This window comes from Drosophila ananassae, chromosome XR (genome assembly GCF_017639315.1).
Source record: "Drosophila ananassae strain 14024-0371.13 chromosome XR, ASM1763931v2, whole genome shotgun sequence".
Taxonomy (NCBI): Eukaryota; Metazoa; Arthropoda; class Insecta; order Diptera; family Drosophilidae; genus Drosophila; species Drosophila ananassae.
In genome coordinates, this window is record NC_057932.1 from 3,243,620 (window position 1) to 3,263,496 (window position 19,877).

General features: G+C 37.6%; 1 protein-coding gene across 2 annotated transcripts in view; it reads left to right on the forward strand.

The window, feature by feature from the left end:
* The window catches only part of LOC6494135 (39S ribosomal protein L3, mitochondrial), a 68,577-nt gene that overhangs the window by 20,032 nt on the left and 28,668 nt on the right, over window positions 1–19,877 (forward strand). Inside the window, exon 3 of one of the 2 annotated variants that reach the window (XM_001965935.4) lies at window positions 2,230–2,771. In XM_001965935.4, the coding sequence (XP_001965971.2) occupies window positions 2,230–2,771 (542 nt within the window). Of the gene's footprint in view, window positions 1–2,153; window positions 2,772–19,877 lie in introns of those variants that run through there. The other variant, XM_032456111.2, reaches the window with a different exon arrangement.

Below are 19,877 nucleotides of genomic sequence, written 5' to 3' on the forward strand. Positions count from 1 at the left end.
AATAAATTATTTATATTTTATATTATTTTTTATTTAAAACAAGAAAGGAAAGCTAACTTCGGGCGGAGCCGAAGTTGAATGTACCGTTGCAGTTAAGGTTGTGCCATTTCCGATCGTTCAGTCATATGGCGGCTATAGGATATAGTCGGCCGATCCTAATGAAATTTGGCAGAACAAATAAGATTGCCCAAAATGGATCTGTAGAAAGTCCCATCATTCTAGCTTAAAAGACAACAAAGTTATGCCAATTCCGATCGTTCTATATCAGATATAGGATATAGTCGGCCGATCCTTATGAAATTTTGTACGTCAGATATTTTGGTCAAATATAACATATGTGGAAAGTCCCCACCCTCTAATTTAATAAAACACCAAAATTATGGCATTTCCAATCAATCAGTTATATGGCAGCTATAGGATATAGTCGACCGATCCCGGCCGTTCCGATTATATACTACCTGCAAAGGAAAGAAGGGTGTGTGCAAAGTTTCAACTCGATAGCTTTAAAACTGAGAGACTATTTTTCGTAGAAACCGACAGACAGACAGACAGACGGACAGACAGACAGACGGACAGACGGACATGCTCATATCGACTCAGGAGGTGATCCGGATCAAGAATATGTATACTTTATAGGGTCGGAGATGTCTCCTTCACAGCGTTGCACACTTTTGACCAAAATTATAATACCCTCTGCAAGGGTATAAAAACAAATTAAACTCTTCTCCATTTGCTATCAGAATGTGCCCCTTTCAATTTTGAAGCTATAGCTCTAACCGAAAACTGGCTTATTAATATGTTAGAAAAACGTACTTTTCCCCCTAGTTGATTTTTTGCCATAACACACCTGAAATCGAATTTGTCTCGGTTAAGATTCGCGTTCGTTTCTCAAAATAGTTTGTTGGTTAAAATAGTCCAGCACAACAGCAGTTCTTTTAAAAATTATTTTCATTGGTATCAGATAGTGTTTTATGAGTATGGATTGGAATTTTCTTTTCAGTATTAGTAACATAAAAAATGTCACTGAAGCTTTTAATGAAGTTCTCCTTGATACTATTATAAACAATTGTGTGCCTGAATCTTCGTCCACGACGTCATCTAAACCACCTTGGTTTTCTAAGTAACTTTGAAGGCTTAAAAATATTAAAAGGGTTCTGATTTTAAAATCCGAATCCGAATCCGACTCCATTATTCTGAATATATGTCTGTCCGTTACCACTATAGGGTGCGCCATCTCGAGCTTCGGTATGACAATATTGAATAACTTTGGAAAAAAATAAAAATTCATGGAAAATGTTTTATATTCCTTTACAATTCCGACTCCATTATTCTGAATATATGTCTGTCCGTTACCACTACAGGGTGCGCCATCTCGAGCTTCGGTATGACAATATTGAATAACTTTGGAAAAAAACAAAAATTCATGGAAAATGTTTTATATTCCTTTACAATTCAGTTAAGTTAGTTTTTGAACACAATATCGAATAAAAGACTACCTTTGTTCTTGATGGCAAAAAGTGTCCTTTTTTCGAGCATTTTGCATGAATTTCTGGAGCATATCGGCCGAGTTTTCTAGACCCTTTCGACGCATCTCCGGGCACACCTTTCGACACATCTGCCGTGGACGGTTTCGCCATTTTTTAAAAAGAAAGGGCCGATGATGGTTGAGACCCGCCCAAACTCTCTCTCTCTTGTCGTATAATGGTTCCTCATGAATGACGTTACGATTTTCAGTGCCCCAGATACGGCAGTCAGTTCTGTTTATTGACGCCATTAGACAGGGTGAAATGCGCTTCGTCTGTTATACAAATGACATTCCAAAAATTTGGCTCAGTTTCTGTATTTTTTACGGGAACATTCCCAATGCCTTCAAAATATTCTCAGCCAAATGACGAATAGTATTGTCGGAAGGCGCTTCCTCTGTACTTTCGTCGATACGCACGCTGCGTTTTCACTATTGAACGCTCATTTTCGATAAACAAAGTCGCCACTTCGATATGTTCTTTTGGTGTTAAGTTATTCATGGTTCAAATTGAACTGAATTGACGTGTTCAAAACATACCTACAAAAGCCAATCGCTTCACAAACATCAAAGCTATTCTATTTTTTTTCTCAGCTGTATATCTTATTAGCGTTAAAATATTTTTTTTCAGGCGCTGTGCAAACTATTTTTAGTGACTTTGACTACATTTTAAAGTTCTGCTGAAACATTTTTATTCTATATTGCAGAATATCGGAGAATTAACAACATCCGACAACAAAGTTTTTATAAATCAATTAGTTCGTGAAAACTACAACGAAGCAGATGTTTCCAACAACTTAAAAGTTTATGAACAAAATTTGATGAAAACCGAAGCCTCCATTTCAAGTCCTAGTATCGTGATTTCTCAAAATAGAAGATGTGGAACAATAGCACGTAAAATCGGAGAGTATCCGCTCTGGCTTAATAACGGCGAAAAGATACGTACTACGTTGTTGCAGATTATAGACAATCATATTATTAGCTACATTCCACCAGAAAAATATTCACCAGCTCATTATCCAAATGTAAAAAATGTTAATAAATTTGGTTGCCTTCTTGTTGGAGCTGGCACTATAAACCCTACTTGGCTAACTAAAGAATACTGTGGAATATTTCATGAATCTAGAGTGATGCCAAAGAAAATGTTAGCACGATTTTTAGTCTCGCCGGAAGCAGCCTTACACCCAGGAACGGCGCTGAATGTCGCTCATTACCGCGTTGGTGAATTTGTTGATGTTCGTGGCAAAACGTAAGTAAATTTTTAGTATATATTTTTAAAATGAAATTGATCACTGTTCAATTTTTATGCAGTTTTATTCGAAATGTACCTCTCTCTCATTATAACCTCTATATGTTAATAAATAATAGCCATAATATATCCCAACCTTCTTTTAACATTGCTAAGGAGAGGAGGATTGCTGCACCATTATCTCTTCTAGGATTAAGGATGGGGTTTACAAGTACGTTGTTTGAGTGTCTTGCTGCCGATTATCGGACTCAGAAGCTTGTTTCTACACGACAGCCAATACTCTTCATAAATGGGGAGAGACCATGACTCCGTAATGATGTTATATACGGTCAAAATTGACAAAGTTATGAATACGCTATGTTATGAGTTATGAGTATGAGTTAGTATGAGTTCTGAGGGGCTTTTAGTAAGTGTTAAAAACTTTGAAGCGATATAACTTATGTTTTCAAAGTAGGTGGCCATCATTGCGCCAAAACTTCGGGACCTATTGTTTCGAATTGAGGAATACAGTTTCTGTATAATGCTGGAGTTTATATTAATTTATATTAAACCCTATTTGTACATCAATCCATAAGGACTTGTGACAAGGCGGAGTTGAAGCACCATCTACTTCGTTTATCATCACCTTGGTAGCAGGTCATGTAACTTAACGAAGCACTCCCTGTTTTAGATACCATAAATCTCGGGGATCACCCCGGCGGTGCTCGAAATCTGTTCCATGCACGTATTTTGTCGATCCTAATTTAATCACAATTCGCCCTGCTCTAAGGACATAAAAGGAAATAAAAAAGGACACATAAGGACACAAAAATTACCGCAAAAAAAACTTGCAGTGCCTTTTTAGGGACAGTGCGACACACAGGCATGCACCCCAACTAAATCACACTATGGATTCTCATTCTGCCCATAACTCTTAATACTGTCCTGCTTCACACAAGCGATCCGCTTGTTTCTCAATCGTTTCTGCAGATTGGCAAAGTTTGGTGCGAAGCATAACCGTTCACCAATGGTCACGCCCAGTTATTTTACCTGTGCTTATGCTGGAGACGTCGAGCCTGATATTCGGGGGTCTAATGCCTCCCAGACTTCGACTGGACAAGCAGCCTTTTCACAGCATTGACAATAATATGAATAATCTCTAATAAAATTTGGGTAAATAAAGTTAATTAACCTTAGAACGGGATATAAAGTTTAATATTCGCCAAATAACATCTTGCATCGCAGTACCGAAAAAATACCGATTGAAATGTTGTTTGGGGTAGAACCGAAACAAGTGATAATTTCAAAGACAAGTTCGAGAAATGTAATAGCACGAAAGACAAGCTTACTTAGGGTAGAGTTGAAGTTGATATGCCTCTGTAGTTAATTGAGAGTTTATATTTAAAGTTATATATTGGATTCGTTTCTTTGAAATTCAAAAATCAAAGTTTGGTTTGGAATAGTATCAGTATTGAAATTAAGCTCATTGGAGTAGTACAGTTTCTTTATTGGAGCTCTTTTTAACATATCTCTATCGACCCCTTTTTGCCAAATGACGGCGGTTAAGACCATTTTTGTCCAAATTGACTTTTTGCAGCAATATTCATTGTTGAGCTATCAGCGTTTTGATAGCGTCCGAATTAACAAGACGAGGTTCAATTTTAATATTCAATTTATTATGGGTCAATTTAACCCCAAAACAAATTCCGCGGCCGATCCAAAACAATGCCGAGTAAAAAGTGCATAAAACCTAAGAGCTTGCACAGCAGCTTCAACAAAGCGCCCAAAGTGCATGCGCTACAAAAGAACAACAAAGCGCATGCGAATCTGGGAGAAACGAAGAATATGGAACAGCTAATAACGGGCAATTAGTGGACCTCTTCGGCTAGTTACACTGAGAGAATTAAATAGAAATAATTATGATATTTGATGCTGGCACAAGTCCCAACATCCTCCCCCCGTTGAATTCCATCTTTCAATAAAAAATTTTTAGGGGCATGGGACAGCTTCATCACATAATATTGCTGATGATCTCAAGGTCCATAATTCTCAGTTGCAGGTTGTCGTGTCCATCCAGACCCAGAGAGCGCTCGAGCCAGGCGCCAATAGAGTGGCGAGAGTGGAGGGAAACTTCTTTCCGAAATTGCGCGTAGGCGCACCTTTCGATTGCAGGATTGGCAGCCTTAACGGCTGGAGCAGCAGCCACTTTGGCAGCTGCAAACGGCGGCAGCAGCGATGCGGACCCCCCCCATTGGAAGGGTGCAGGCTAGAATCCAGAATGGAGTCAGACCTGGGCGCTGACTTAATCGGCAACGGTGACAATAAACCAAATCCCGGCCCAGATGAGGAATTAAGAACAGCAGGTTTAGAAAATCCGCTTGGATGTCGCGGGCCAGCGGGGAATCCTGACTGCATGAGCGACGATTTTTCAACAGACCACCATGCACCTTCATAGCCGCTATGGTTGGTTCTGTCAATGTCGAAGCAATGGGACCATTGGTGCCGTCGAGACGAGTGGAGTGTGCAGGTACCCTCATGGAGTACTTTGCCATTCCCACCTGAATATCAACGCGCACATCAGCGGCGAGCTGGGAGAACTTCCAGAATAATTCGCTCCCAATTTCACTAGAGCTCAATTGCTCTAACTCATCCTGGAGTGTGGTGAATTTCTTGCGCAACACAATTTCCAACGGCTCCAGTACCATGATGGTCAAATCGTCCTTTTGCCCTGCATCCTTGACCTTTTTATGCAGGGCTTCCATCTCCTGGTAGGTCACCTCTGCTCTGCGCGCCAACAGCCTTTCCCTGCTTGCAGGAACCGAGGCACTAAAAACGTCTCCAGACTCCATTATGTAAGATTTTGTGTAATGTAATGGAAACAACAGCAACAAATTTTCCATTACAAGGTTTCCTTTATGCACTTTAATGATCACAAATCAAACCGGGCGCGATCACGTCGGGGTCACCCATTGTTGAGCTATCAGCGTTTTGATAGCGGCCGAATTAATAGACAAGGTTCAATTTTAATATTCAATTTATTATGGGTTAATTTAACCCAAAAACAAATTCCGCGGCCGATCCAAAAAAATGCCGAATAACAAGTGCATAAAACCTAAGAGCTTGCGCAGAAGCTCCACCAAAGCCCCCAAAGTACATGCGCTACAAAAGAACAACAAAGCGCATGCGAATCTGGGAGAAACAAAGAATATGGAACAGCTAATAACGGGCACTTAGTGGACCGCTGCGGCAAGTTACACTGAGAGAATTAAATAGAAATAAATATGATATTTGATGCTGGCACAAGTCCCAACATTCATAATACTTTACTAACTTAAACTTATATACTTACATACATACGCCGACTTATGCTGCGTGTAAAAGAAAGAAGGTTGTGTGCAAAGTTAAAAGGTGATAGCTTTAAAACTGAGAGATAAGTTCGCAAAGAAACAGACAGATTGACAGCTTATATTGACTCAGGAGGTAATCCTAATCAAGAATGTATATACTATATAAGCTCTGGCTACACAATAATACCCTCTGCAAGATTATAAAAATACATAACAGGTTGAAATAAATGTTGTGCAGACTTTTGTAATGCACTGAAGGAATCGTCTCCGTAAATCGTCTCCTACATAAATATATTCTTAATCAGGACGACGAGATGATGGAAATAAAGCATGTCTATCTGCTTCTATTTTGTTCCATACAATTTAAATAACAAAATTTACTAATAACTACGTTTTGTTCTAGGTTTTTTTTAAATGCCTAATGTATACGTTAAAAAATTAAAAAAAAAAAACTTTGTTATTTAAATTATGCATATTTGAACATGCAACCCAACGATTAACTATTTAAATCCACTCTTGGACTGTCGCATAAAGCATGGCGTATCGTTTTAGACAGCCCTTTGCAAGAATAGCGAAAGCCAATTTGCCAAATAAATGATACCAGCTACGCACAACTCGTAGTGCTATGGACACAAATGTGTAATTTATCACAAAAAGCCCTAAAAAATAGTTCAAAGTGAAAATGATATTTCCGATTGATTTCATTTCTTTTAAACGAATGGAAAGGTTAGGGGTTCGACCACTCATTTCATAAAACGAATATGGTCGCAAAAATTTCTTGCGACAGGCCCCAGAGAGCATCTTACTCTCTTTCTTGTTCTTATTCTTATTGAAGGTTGTTCAGTCGCAGAGAAGCGATTTTTTACTAACAAAAAATCATCTGATTTTGTATATTACCCCTAACAATCATCCTTTAGAAGGGGATGCAAGCACCACCCGCTTGCAGAAGAACAACTACTTTTCCATTATTAATATTATTATTATTTATTGGATGTAAAAATTAACTGTTATTTATACAACCATTAAAATTAATTATAATTAAGAGTTAGGCAAATTATTCTAATAGAAAAACAATCAGTTTAGATTTTATTACATCTAGGGATAATTCAGGCGAAAATATATGTGACAATAGGTTATAATTTTTATAGATAACGTAAAAAGGATCATGATCCGCAAAATTAGATCTGCAAATTGGTAACCAAAGGGGTCGGAAGGACCTGGTTGACCTGTTTGAAACACAGAAAAGTATCTTTTCGAGTAAAAGTTTCAAGTCAACTTGACCAAGAATAATTTTATGAAGGAGCATGGCCCCAGCACAAGTACGAAGTACCTGCAATGGTGGCAAGTCTAATAACTTTAGCCGACAACGATATGGTGGAACAAGATCATCTGAGTCCCAGTTTAAATATTTTAAGGCAAATAAAAGAAACTGATTTTGCACTGATTCAATACTTCTTTGATGAACCATATACTGCGGACTCCAAACGCATGATTAGTATTCCAGGATCGGTCGAACCAAAGAGATATAGAACGTTTTAGTGGTGAAGGGATCATCAAACTCTTTTGACCAACGCTTGATAAAAGCAAGTACTCCTCTGGCTTTATTAACTGTTACAGAAATATGTTCGTTAAACGACAGCTTGTGATCGAAAGGAACTCCAAGATCATTCATTAAGGAAACCCGATCTAAAACGAAATTCCCGAGTACGAGATGACATGAGGCATGCTACGATGAAACGTCATAACCTTGCACTTTGAGCAGTTTAGTGAGAGGAGATTGTTAGAGCACCACAAGAAGACTTCATCAATGTCAAATTACAGATGTCTATGAAGGACACTTCCTTCAGAGAAAAAAAAACAGAGCTAGCCATCATCAGCATACATAAGTGTGTAGTAGCATAGCTTGCGACACTAGGTAAGTCGATAACAAAAAGGATAAACAGAAAAGGTCCTAAGTGGCTGCGTTGCGGAACACCAGCTGTAACGTTTATAACTTGTGATGTGATGTTCTTGAACAAAACACGCTGCGTACGATTTGAAAGATGTGAAGTCCTCCACTGTATGATATTTGGAGAAAAACCCATAAGATACAGTTTCTAGAGAAGGAGACGATGATTTACAGAATCGAAAGCTTTGCTAATATCAGTGTAAACAACATCGGTTAGCATTCTCTTTAGATAACCCTTTTGGACGATCGAAGGGAATTCAAGCAGATTGGTTGTAGTTGAACGAAGCTTGAGAAAATTCGGGGGTCTAAAGCCTCCCAGACTTCGACTGGACAAGCAGCCTTTTCACAGCATTAACAATAATATGAATAATCTCTAATAATATGGGTAAATAAAGTTAATTGACCTTAGAATGGGATATAAAGTTTAATATTCGCCAAATAACATCTTGCATCGCAGTACCGAAAAAATACCGATTGAAATGTTGTTTGGGGTAGAACCGAAACAAGTGATAATTTCAAAGACAAGTTCGAGAAATGTAATAGCACGAAAGACAAGCTTACTTAGGGTAGAGTTGAAGTTGATATGCCTCTGTAGTTAATTGAGAGTTTATATTTAAAGTTATATATTGGATTCGTTTCTTTGAAATTCAAAAATCAAAGTTTTGTTTGGAATAGTATCAGTATTGAAATTAAGCTCATTGGAGTAGTACAGTTTCTTTATTGGAGCTCTTTTTAACATATCTCTATCGACCCCTTTTTGCCAAATGACGGCGGTTAAGACCATTTTTGTCCAAATTGACTTTTTGCAGCAATATTCATTGTTGAGCTATCAGCGTTTTGATAGCGTCCGAATTAACAAGACGAGGTTCAATTTTAATATTCAATTTATTATGGGTCAATTTAACCCCAAAACAAATTCCGCGGCCGATCCAAAACAATGCCGAGTAAAAAGTGCATAAAACCTAAGAGCTTGCACAGCAGCTTCAACAAAGCCCCCAAAGTGCATGCGCTACAAAAGAACAACAAAGCGCATGCGAATCTGGGAGAAACGAAGAATATGGAACAGCTAATAACGGGCAATTAGTGGACCTCTTCGGCTAGTTACGGCTCGGCTCATGATGGCTTCGGCAACGGCTCCAGTACCATGATGGTCAAATCGTCCTTTTGCGCTGCATCCTTGACCTTTTTATGCAGGGCTTCCATCTCCTGGTAGGTCACCTCTGCTCTTCGCCGCAACAGCCTTTCCCTGCTTGCAGGAACCGAGGCACTAAAAACGTCTCCAGACTCCATTATGTAAGATTTTGTGTAATGTAATGGAAACAACAGCAACAAATTTTCCATTACAAGGTTTCCTTTATGCACTTTAATGATCACAAATCAAACCGGGCGCGATCACGTCGGGGTCACCCATTGTTGAGCTATCAGCGTTTTGATAGCGGCCGAATTAATAGACAAGGTTCAATTTTAATATTCAATTTATTATGGGTTAATTTAACCCAAAAACAAATTCCGCGGCCGATCCAAAAAAATGCCGAATAACAAGTGCATAAAACCTAAGAGCTTGCGCAGAAGCTCCACCAAAGCCCCCAAAGTACATGCGCTACAAAAGAACAACAAAGCGCATGCGAATCTGGGAGAAACAAAGAATATGGAACAGCTAATAACGGGCACTTAGTGGACCGCTGCGGCAAGTTACACTGAGAGAATTAAATAGAAATAAATATGATATTTGATGCTGGCACAAGTCCCAACATTCATAATACTTTACTAACTTAAACTTATATACTTACATACATACGCCGACTTATGCTGCGTGTAAAAGAAAGAAGGTTGTGTGCAAAGTTAAAAGGTGATAGCTTTAAAACTGAGAGATAAGTTCGCAAAGAAACAGACAGATTGACAGCTTATATTGACTCAGGAGGTAATCCTAATCAAGAATGTATATACTATATAAGCTCTGGCTACACAATAATACCCTCTGCAAGATTATAAAAATACATAACAGGTTGAAATAAATGTTGTGCAGACTTTTGTAATGCACTGAAGGAATCGTCTCCGTAAATCGTCTCCTACATAAATATATTCTTAATCAGGACGACGAGATGATGGAAATAAAGCATGTCTATCTGCTTCTATTTTGTTCCATACAATTTAAATAACAAAATTTACTAATAACTACGTTTTGTTCTAGGTTTTTTTTAAATGCCTAATGTATACGTTAAAAAATTAAAAAAAAAAACTTTGTTATTTAAATTATGCATATTTGAACATGCAACCCAACGATTAACTATTTAAATCCACTCTTGGACTGTCGCATAAAGCATGGCGTATCGTTTTAGACAGCCCTTTGCAAGAATAGCGAAAGCCAATTTGCCAAATAAATGATACCAGCTACGCACAACTCGTAGTGCTATGGACACAAATGTGTAATTTATCACAAAAAGCCCTAAAAAATAGTTCAAAGTGAAAATGATATTTCCGATTGATTTCATTTCTTTTAAACGAATGGAAAGGTTAGGGGTTCGACCACTCATTTCATAAAACGAATATGGTCGCAAAAATTTCTTGCGACAGGCCCCAGAGAGCATCTTACTCTCTTTCTTGTTCTTATTCTTATTGAAGGTTGTTCAGTCGCAGAGAAGCGATTTTTTACTAACAAAAAATCATCTGATTTTGTATATTACCCCTAACAATCATCCTTTAGAAGGGGATGCAAGCACCACCCGCTTGCAGAAGAACAACTACTTTTCCATTATTAATATTATTATTATTTATTGGATGTAAAAATTAACTGTTATTTATACAACCATTAAAATTAATTATAATTAAGAGTTAGGCAAATTATTCTAATAGAAAAACAATCAGTTTAGATTTTATTACATCTAGGGATAATTCAGGCGAAAATATATGTGACAATAGGTTATAATTTTTATAGATAACGTAAAAAGGATCATGATCCGCAAAATTAGATCTGCAAATTGGTAACCAAAGGGGTCGGAAGGACCTGGTTGACCTGTTTGAAACACAGAAAAGTATCTTTTCGAGTAAAAGTTTCAAGTCAACTTGACCAAGAATAATTTTATGAAGGAGCATGGCCCCAGCACAAGTACGAAGTACCTGCAATGGTGGCAAGTCTAATAACTTTAGCCGACAACGATATGGTGGAACAAGATCATCTGAGTCCCAGTTTAAATATTTTAAGGCAAATAAAAGAAACTGATTTTGCACTGATTCAATACTTCTTTGATGAACCATATACTGCGGACTCCAAACGCATGATTAGTATTCCAGGATCGGTCGAACCAAAGAGATATAGAACGTTTTAGTGGTGAAGGGATCATCAAACTCTTTTGACCAACGCTTGATAAAAGCAAGTACTCCTCTGGCTTTATTAACTGTTACAGAAATATGTTCGTTAAACGACAGCTTGTGATCGAAAGGAACTCCAAGATCATTCATTAAGGAAACCCGATCTAAAACGAAATTCCCGAGTACGAGATGACATGAGGCATGCTACGATGAAACGTCATAACCTTGCACTTTGAGCAGTTTAGTGAGAGGAGATTGTTAGAGCACCACAAGAAGACTTCATCAATGTCAAATTACAGATGTCTATGAAGGACACTTCCTTCAGAGAAAAAAAAAACAGAGCTAGCCATCATCAGCATACATAAGTGTGTAGTAGCATAGCTTGCGACACTAGGTAAGTCGATAACAAAAAGGATAAACAGAAAAGGTCCTAAGTGGCTGCGTTGCGGAACACCAGCTGTAACGTTTATAACTTGTGATGTGATGTTCTTGAACAAAACACGCTGCGTACGATTTGAAAGATGTGAAGTCCTCCACTGTATGATATTTGGAGAAAAACCCATAAGATACAGTTTCTAGAGAAGGAGACGATGATTTACAGAATCGAAAGCTTTGCTAATATCAGTGTAAACAACATCGGTTAGCATTCTCTTTAGATAACCCTTTTGGACGATCGAAGGGAATTCAAGCAGATTGGTTGTAGTTGAACGAAGCTTGAGAAAATTCGGGGGTCTAAAGCCTCCCAGACTTCGACTGGACAAGCAGCCTTTTCACAGCATTAACAATAATATGAATAATCTCTAATAATATGGGTAAATAAAGTTAATTGACCTTAGAATGGGATATAAAGTTTAATATTCGCCAAATAACATCTTGCATCGCAGTACCGAAAAAATACCGATTGAAATGTTGTTTGGGGTAGAACCGAAACAAGTGATAATTTCAAAGACAAGTTCGAGAAATGTAATAGCACGAAAGACAAGCTTACTTAGGGTAGAGTTGAAGTTGATATGCCTCTGTAGTTAATTGAGAGTTTATATTTAAAGTTATATATTGGATTCGTTTCTTTGAAATTCAAAAATCAAAGTTTTGTTTGGAATAGTATCAGTATTGAAATTAAGCTCATTGGAGTAGTACAGTTTCTTTATTGGAGCTCTTTTTAACATATCTCTATCGACCCCTTTTTGCCAAATGACGGCGGTTAAGACCATTTTTGTCCAAATTGACTTTTTGCAGCAATATTCATTGTTGAGCTATCAGCGTTTTGATAGCGTCCGAATTAACAAGACGAGGTTCAATTTTAATATTCAATTTATTATGGGTCAATTTAACCCCAAAACAAATTCCGCGGCCGATCCAAAACAATGCCGAGTAAAAAGTGCATAAAACCTAAGAGCTTGCACAGCAGCTTCAACAAAGCCCCCAAAGTGCATGCGCTACAAAAGAACAACAAAGCGCATGCGAATCTGGGAGAAACGAAGAATATGGAACAGCTAATAACGGGCAATTAGTGGACCTCTTCGGCTAGTTACGGCTCGGCTCATGATGGCTTCGGCAACGGCTCCAGTACCATGATGGTCAAATCGTCCTTTTGCGCTGCATCCTTGACCTTTTTATGCAGGGCTTCCATCTCCTGGTAGGTCACCTCTGCTCTTCGCCGCAACAGCCTTTCCCTGCTTGCAGGAACCGAGGCACTAAAAACGTCTCCAGACTCCATTATGTAAGATTTTGTGTAATGTAATGGAAACAACAGCAACAAATTTTCCATTACAAGGTTTCCTTTATGCACTTTAATGATCACAAATCAAACCGGGCGCGATCACGTCGGGGTCACCCATTGTTGAGCTATCAGCGTTTTGATAGCGGCCGAATTAATAGACAAGGTTCAATTTTAATATTCAATTTATTATGGGTTAATTTAACCCAAAAACAAATTCCGCGGCCGATCCAAAAAAATGCCGAATAACAAGTGCATAAAACCTAAGAGCTTGCGCAGAAGCTCCACCAAAGCCCCCAAAGTACATGCGCTACAAAAGAACAACAAAGCGCATGCGAATCTGGGAGAAACAAAGAATATGGAACAGCTAATAACGGGCACTTAGTGGACCGCTGCGGCAAGTTACACTGAGAGAATTAAATAGAAATAAATATGATATTTGATGCTGGCACAAGTCCCAACATTCATAATACTTTACTAACTTAAACTTATATACTTACATACATACGCCGACTTATGCTGCGTGTAAAAGAAAGAAGGTTGTGTGCAAAGTTAAAAGGTGATAGCTTTAAAACTGAGAGATAAGTTCGCAAAGAAACAGACAGATTGACAGCTTATATTGACTCAGGAGGTAATCCTAATCAAGAATGTATATACTATATAAGCTCTGGCTACACAATAATACCCTCTGCAAGATTATAAAAATACATAACAGGTTGAAATAAATGTTGTGCAGACTTTTGTAATGCACTGAAGGAATCGTCTCCGTAAATCGTCTCCTACATAAATATATTCTTAATCAGGACGACGAGATGATGGAAATAAAGCATGTCTATCTGCTTCTATTTTGTTCCATACAATTTAAATAACAAAATTTACTAATAACTACGTTTTGTTCTAGGTTTTTTTTAAATGCCTAATGTATACGTTAAAAAATTAAAAAAAAAAACTTTGTTATTTAAATTATGCATATTTGAACATGCAACCCAACGATTAACTATTTAAATCCACTCTTGGACTGTCGCATAAAGCATGGCGTATCGTTTTAGACAGCCCTTTGCAAGAATAGCGAAAGCCAATTTGCCAAATAAATGATACCAGCTACGCACAACTCGTAGTGCTATGGACACAAATGTGTAATTTATCACAAAAAGCCCTAAAAAATAGTTCAAAGTGAAAATGATATTTCCGATTGATTTCATTTCTTTTAAACGAATGGAAAGGTTAGGGGTTCGACCACTCATTTCATAAAACGAATATGGTCGCAAAAATTTCTTGCGACAGGCCCCAGAGAGCATCTTACTCTCTTTCTTGTTCTTATTCTTATTGAAGGTTGTTCAGTCGCAGAGAAGCGATTTTTTACTAACAAAAAATCATCTGATTTTGTATATTACCCCTAACAATCATCCTTTAGAAGGGGATGCAAGCACCACCCGCTTGCAGAAGAACAACTACTTTTCCATTATTAATATTATTATTATTTATTGGATGTAAAAATTAACTGTTATTTATACAACCATTAAAATTAATTATAATTAAGAGTTAGGCAAATTATTCTAATAGAAAAACAATCAGTTTAGATTTTATTACATCTAGGGATAATTCAGGCGAAAATATATGTGACAATAGGTTATAATTTTTATAGATAACGTAAAAAGGATCATGATCCGCAAAATTAGATCTGCAAATTGGTAACCAAAGGGGTCGGAAGGACCTGGTTGACCTGTTTGAAACACAGAAAAGTATCTTTTCGAGTAAAAGTTTCAAGTCAACTTGACCAAGAATAATTTTATGAAGGAGCATGGCCCCAGCACAAGTACGAAGTACCTGCAATGGTGGCAAGTCTAATAACTTTAGCCGACAACGATATGGTGGAACAAGATCATCTGAGTCCCAGTTTAAATATTTTAAGGCAAATAAAAGAAACTGATTTTGCACTGATTCAATACTTCTTTGATGAACCATATACTGCGGACTCCAAACGCATGATTAGTATTCCAGGATCGGTCGAACCAAAGAGATATAGAACGTTTTAGTGGTGAAGGGATCATCAAACTCTTTTGACCAACGCTTGATAAAAGCAAGTACTCCTCTGGCTTTATTAACTGTTACAGAAATATGTTCGTTAAACGACAGCTTGTGATCGAAAGGAACTCCAAGATCATTCATTAAGGAAACCCGATCTAAAACGAAATTCCCGAGTACGAGATGACATGAGGCATGCTACGATGAAACGTCATAACCTTGCACTTTGAGCAGTTTAGTGAGAGGAGATTGTTAGAGCACCACAAGAAGACTTCATCAATGTCAAATTACAGATGTCTATGAAGGACACTTCCTTCAGAGAAAAAAAAAACAGAGCTAGCCATCATCAGCATACATAAGTGTGTAGTAGCATAGCTTGCGACACTAGGTAAGTCGATAACAAAAAGGATAAACAGAAAAGGTCCTAAGTGGCTGCGTTGCGGAACACCAGCTGTAACGTTTATAACTTGTGATGTGATGTTCTTGAACAAAACACGCTGCGTACGATTTGAAAGATGTGAAGTCCTCCACTGTATGATATTTGGAGAAAAACCCATAAGATACAGTTTCTAGAGAAGGAGACGATGATTTACAGAATCGAAAGCTTTGCTAATATCAGTGTAAACAACATCGGTTAGCATTCTCTTTAGATAACCCTTTTGGACGATCGAAGGGAATTCAAGCAGATTGGTTGTAGTTGAACGAAGCTTGAGAAAATTCGGGGGTCTAAAGCCTCCCAGACTTCGACTGGACAAGCAGCCTTTTCACAGCATTAACAATAATATGAATAATCTCTAATAATATGGGTAAATAAAGTTAATTGACCTTAGAATGGGATATAAAGTTTAATATTCGCCAAATAACATCTTGCATCGCAGTACCGAAAAAATACCGATTGAAATGTTGTTTGGGGTAGAACCGAAACAAGTGATAATTTCAAAGACAAGTTCGAGAAATGTAATAGCACGAAAGACAAGCTTACTTAGGGTAGAGTTGAAGTTGATATGCCTCTGTAGTTAATTGAGAGTTTATATTTAAAGTTATATATTGGATTCGTTTCTTTGAAATTCAAAAATCAAAGTTTTGTTTGGAATAGTATCAGTATTGAAATTAAGCTCATTGGAGTAGTACAGTTTCTTTATTGGAGCTCTTTTTAACATATCTCTATCGACCCCTTTTTGCCAAATGACGGCGGTTAAGACCATTTTTGTCCAAATTGACTTTTTGCAGCAATATTCATTGTTGAGCTATCAGCGTTTTGATAGCGTCCGAATTAACAAGACGAGGTTCAATTTTAATATTCAATTTATTATGGGTCAATTTAACCCCAAAACAAATTCCGCGGCCGATCCAAAACAATGCCGAGTAAAAAGTGCATAAAACCTAAGAGCTTGCACAGCAGCTTCAACAAAGCCCCCAAAGTGCATGCGCTACAAAAGAACAACAAAGCGCATGCGAATCTGGGAGAAACGAAGAATATGGAATAGCTAATAACGGGCAATTAGTGGACCTCTTCGGCTAGTTACGGCTCGGCTCATGATGGCTTCGGCAACGGCTCCAGTACCATGATGGTCAAATCGTCCTTTTGCGCTGCATCCTTGACCTTTTTATGCAGGGCTTCCATCTCCTGGTAGGTCACCTCTGCTCTTCGCCGCAACAGCCTTTCCCTGCTTGCAGGAACCGAGGCACTAAAAACGTCTCCAGACTCCATTATGTAAGATTTTGTGTAATGTAATGGAAACAACAGCAACAAATTTTCCATTACAAGGTTTCCTTTATGCACTTTAATGATCACAAATCAAACCGGGCGCGATCACGTCGGGGTCACCCATTGTTGAGCTATCAGCGTTTTGATAGCGGCCGAATTAATAGACAAGGTTCAATTTTAATATTCAATTTATTATGGGTTAATTTAACCCAAAAACAAATTCCGCGGCCGATCCAAAAAAATGCCGAATAACAAGTGCATAAAACCTAAGAGCTTGCGCAGAAGCTCCACCAAAGCCCCCAAAGTACATGCGCTACAAAAGAACAACAAAGCGCATGCGAATCTGGGAGAAACAAAGAATATGGAACAGCTAATAACGGGCACTTAGTGGACCGCTGCGGCAAGTTACACTGAGAGAATTAAATAGAAATAAATATGATATTTGATGCTGGCACAAGTCCCAACATTCATAATACTTTACTAACTTAAACTTATATACTTACATACATACGCCGACTTATGCTGCGTGTAAAAGAAAGAAGGTTGTGTGCAAAGTTAAAAGGTGATAGCTTTAAAACTGAGAGATAAGTTCGCAAAGAAACAGACAGATTGACAGCTTATATTGACTCAGGAGGTAATCCTAATCAAGAATGTATATACTATATAAGCTCTGGCTACACAATAATACCCTCTGCAAGATTATAAAAATACATAACAGGTTGAAATAAATGTTGTGCAGACTTTTGTAATGCACTGAAGGAATCGTCTCCTACATAAATATATTCTTAATCAGGACGACGAGATGATGGAAATAAAGCATGTCTATCTGCTTCTATTTTGTTCCATACAATTTAAATAACAAAATTTACTAATAACTACGTTTTGTTCTAGGTTTTTTTTAAATGCCTAATGTATACGTTAAAAAATTAAAAAAAAAAACTTTGTTATTTAAATTATGCATATTTGAACATGCAACCCAACGATTAACTATTTAAATCCACTCTTGGACTGTCGCATAAAGCATGGCGTATCGTTTTAGACAGCCCTTTGCAAGAATAGCGAAAGCCAATTTGCCAAATAAATGATACCAGCTACGCACAACTCGTAGTGCTATGGACACAAATGTGTAATTTATCACAAAAAGCCCTAAAAAATAGTTCAAAGTGAAAATGATATTTCCGATTGATTTCATTTCTTTTAAACGAATGGAAAGGTTAGGGGTTCGACCACTCATTTCATAAAACGAATATGGTCGCAAAAATTTCTTGCGACAGGCCCCAGAGAGCATCTTACTCTCTTTCTTGTTCTTATTCTTATTGAAGGTTGTTCAGTCGCAGAGAAGCGATTTTTTACTAACAAAAAATCATCTGATTTTGTATATTACCCCTAACAATCATCCTTTAGAAGGGGATGCAAGCACCACCCGCTTGCAGAAGAACAACTACTTTTCCATTATTAATATTATTATTATTTATTGGATGTAAAAATTAACTGTTATTTATACAACCATTAAAATTAATTATAATTAAGAGTTAGGCAAATTATTCTAATAGAAAAACAATCAGTTTAGATTTTATTACATCTAGGGATAATTCAGGCGAAAATATATGTGACAATAGGTTATAATTTTTATAGATAACGTAAAAAGGATCATGATCCGCAAAATTAGATCTGCAAATTGGTAACCAAAGGGGTCGGAAGGACCTGGTTGACCTGTTTGAAACACAGAAAAGTATCTTTTCGAGTAAAAGTTTCAAGTCAACTTGACCAAGAATAATTTTATAAAGGAGCATGGCCCCAGCACAAGTACGACGTACCTGCAATGGTGGCAAGTCTAATAACTTTAGCCGACAACGATATGGTGGAACAAGATCATCTGAGTCCCAGTTTAAATATTTTAAGGCAAATAAAAGAAACTGATTTTGCACTGATTCAATACTTCTTTGATGAACCATATACTGCGGACTCCAAACGCATGATTAGTATTCCAGGATCGGTCGAACCAAAGAGATATAGAACGTTTTAGTGGTGAAGGGATCATCAAACTCTTTTGACCAACGCTTGATAAAAGCAAGTACTCCTCTGGCTTTATTAACTGTTACAGAAATATGTTCGTTAAACGACAGCTTGTGATCGAAAGGAACTCCAAGATCATTCATTAAGGAAACCCGATCTAAAACGAAATTCCCAAGTGAGTACGAGATGACATGAGGCATGCTACGATTAAACGTCATAACCTTGCACTTTGAGCAGTTTAGTGAGAGGAGATTGTTAAAGCACCACAAGAAGACTTTATCAATGTCAAATTACAGATGTCTATGAAGGACACTTCCTTCAGAGAAAAAAAAAACAGAGCTAGCCATCATCAGCATACATAAGTGTGTAGTAGCATAGCTTGCGACACTAGGTAAGTCGATAACAAAAAGGATAAACAGAAAAGGTCCTAAGTGGCTGCGTTGCGGAACACCAGCTGTAACGTTTATAACTTGTGATGTGATGTTCTTGAACAAAACACGCTGCGTACGATTTGAAAGATGTGAAGTCCTCCACTGTATGATATTTGGAGAAAAACCCATAAGATACAGTTTCTAGAGAAGGAGACGATGATTTACAGAATCGAAAGCTTTGCTAATATCAGTGTAAACAACATCGGTTAGCATTCTCTTTAGATAACCCTTTTGGACGATCGAAGGGAATTCAAGCAGATTGGTTGTAGTTGAACGAAGCTTGAGAAAATTCGGGGGTCTAAAGCCTCCCAGACTTCGACTGGACAAGCAGCCTTTTCACAGCATTAACAATAATATGAATAATCTCTAATAATATGGGTAAATAAAGTTAATTGACCTTAGAATGGGATATAAAGTTTAATATTCGCCAAATAACATCTTGCATCGCAGTACCGAAAAAATACCGATTGAAATGTTGTTTGGGGTAGAACCGAAACAAGTGATAATTTCAAAGACAAGTTCGAGAAATGTAATAGCACGAAAGACAAGCTTACTTAGGGTAGAGTTGAAGTTGATATGCCTCTGTAGTTAATTGAGAGTTTATATTTAAAGTTATATATTGGATT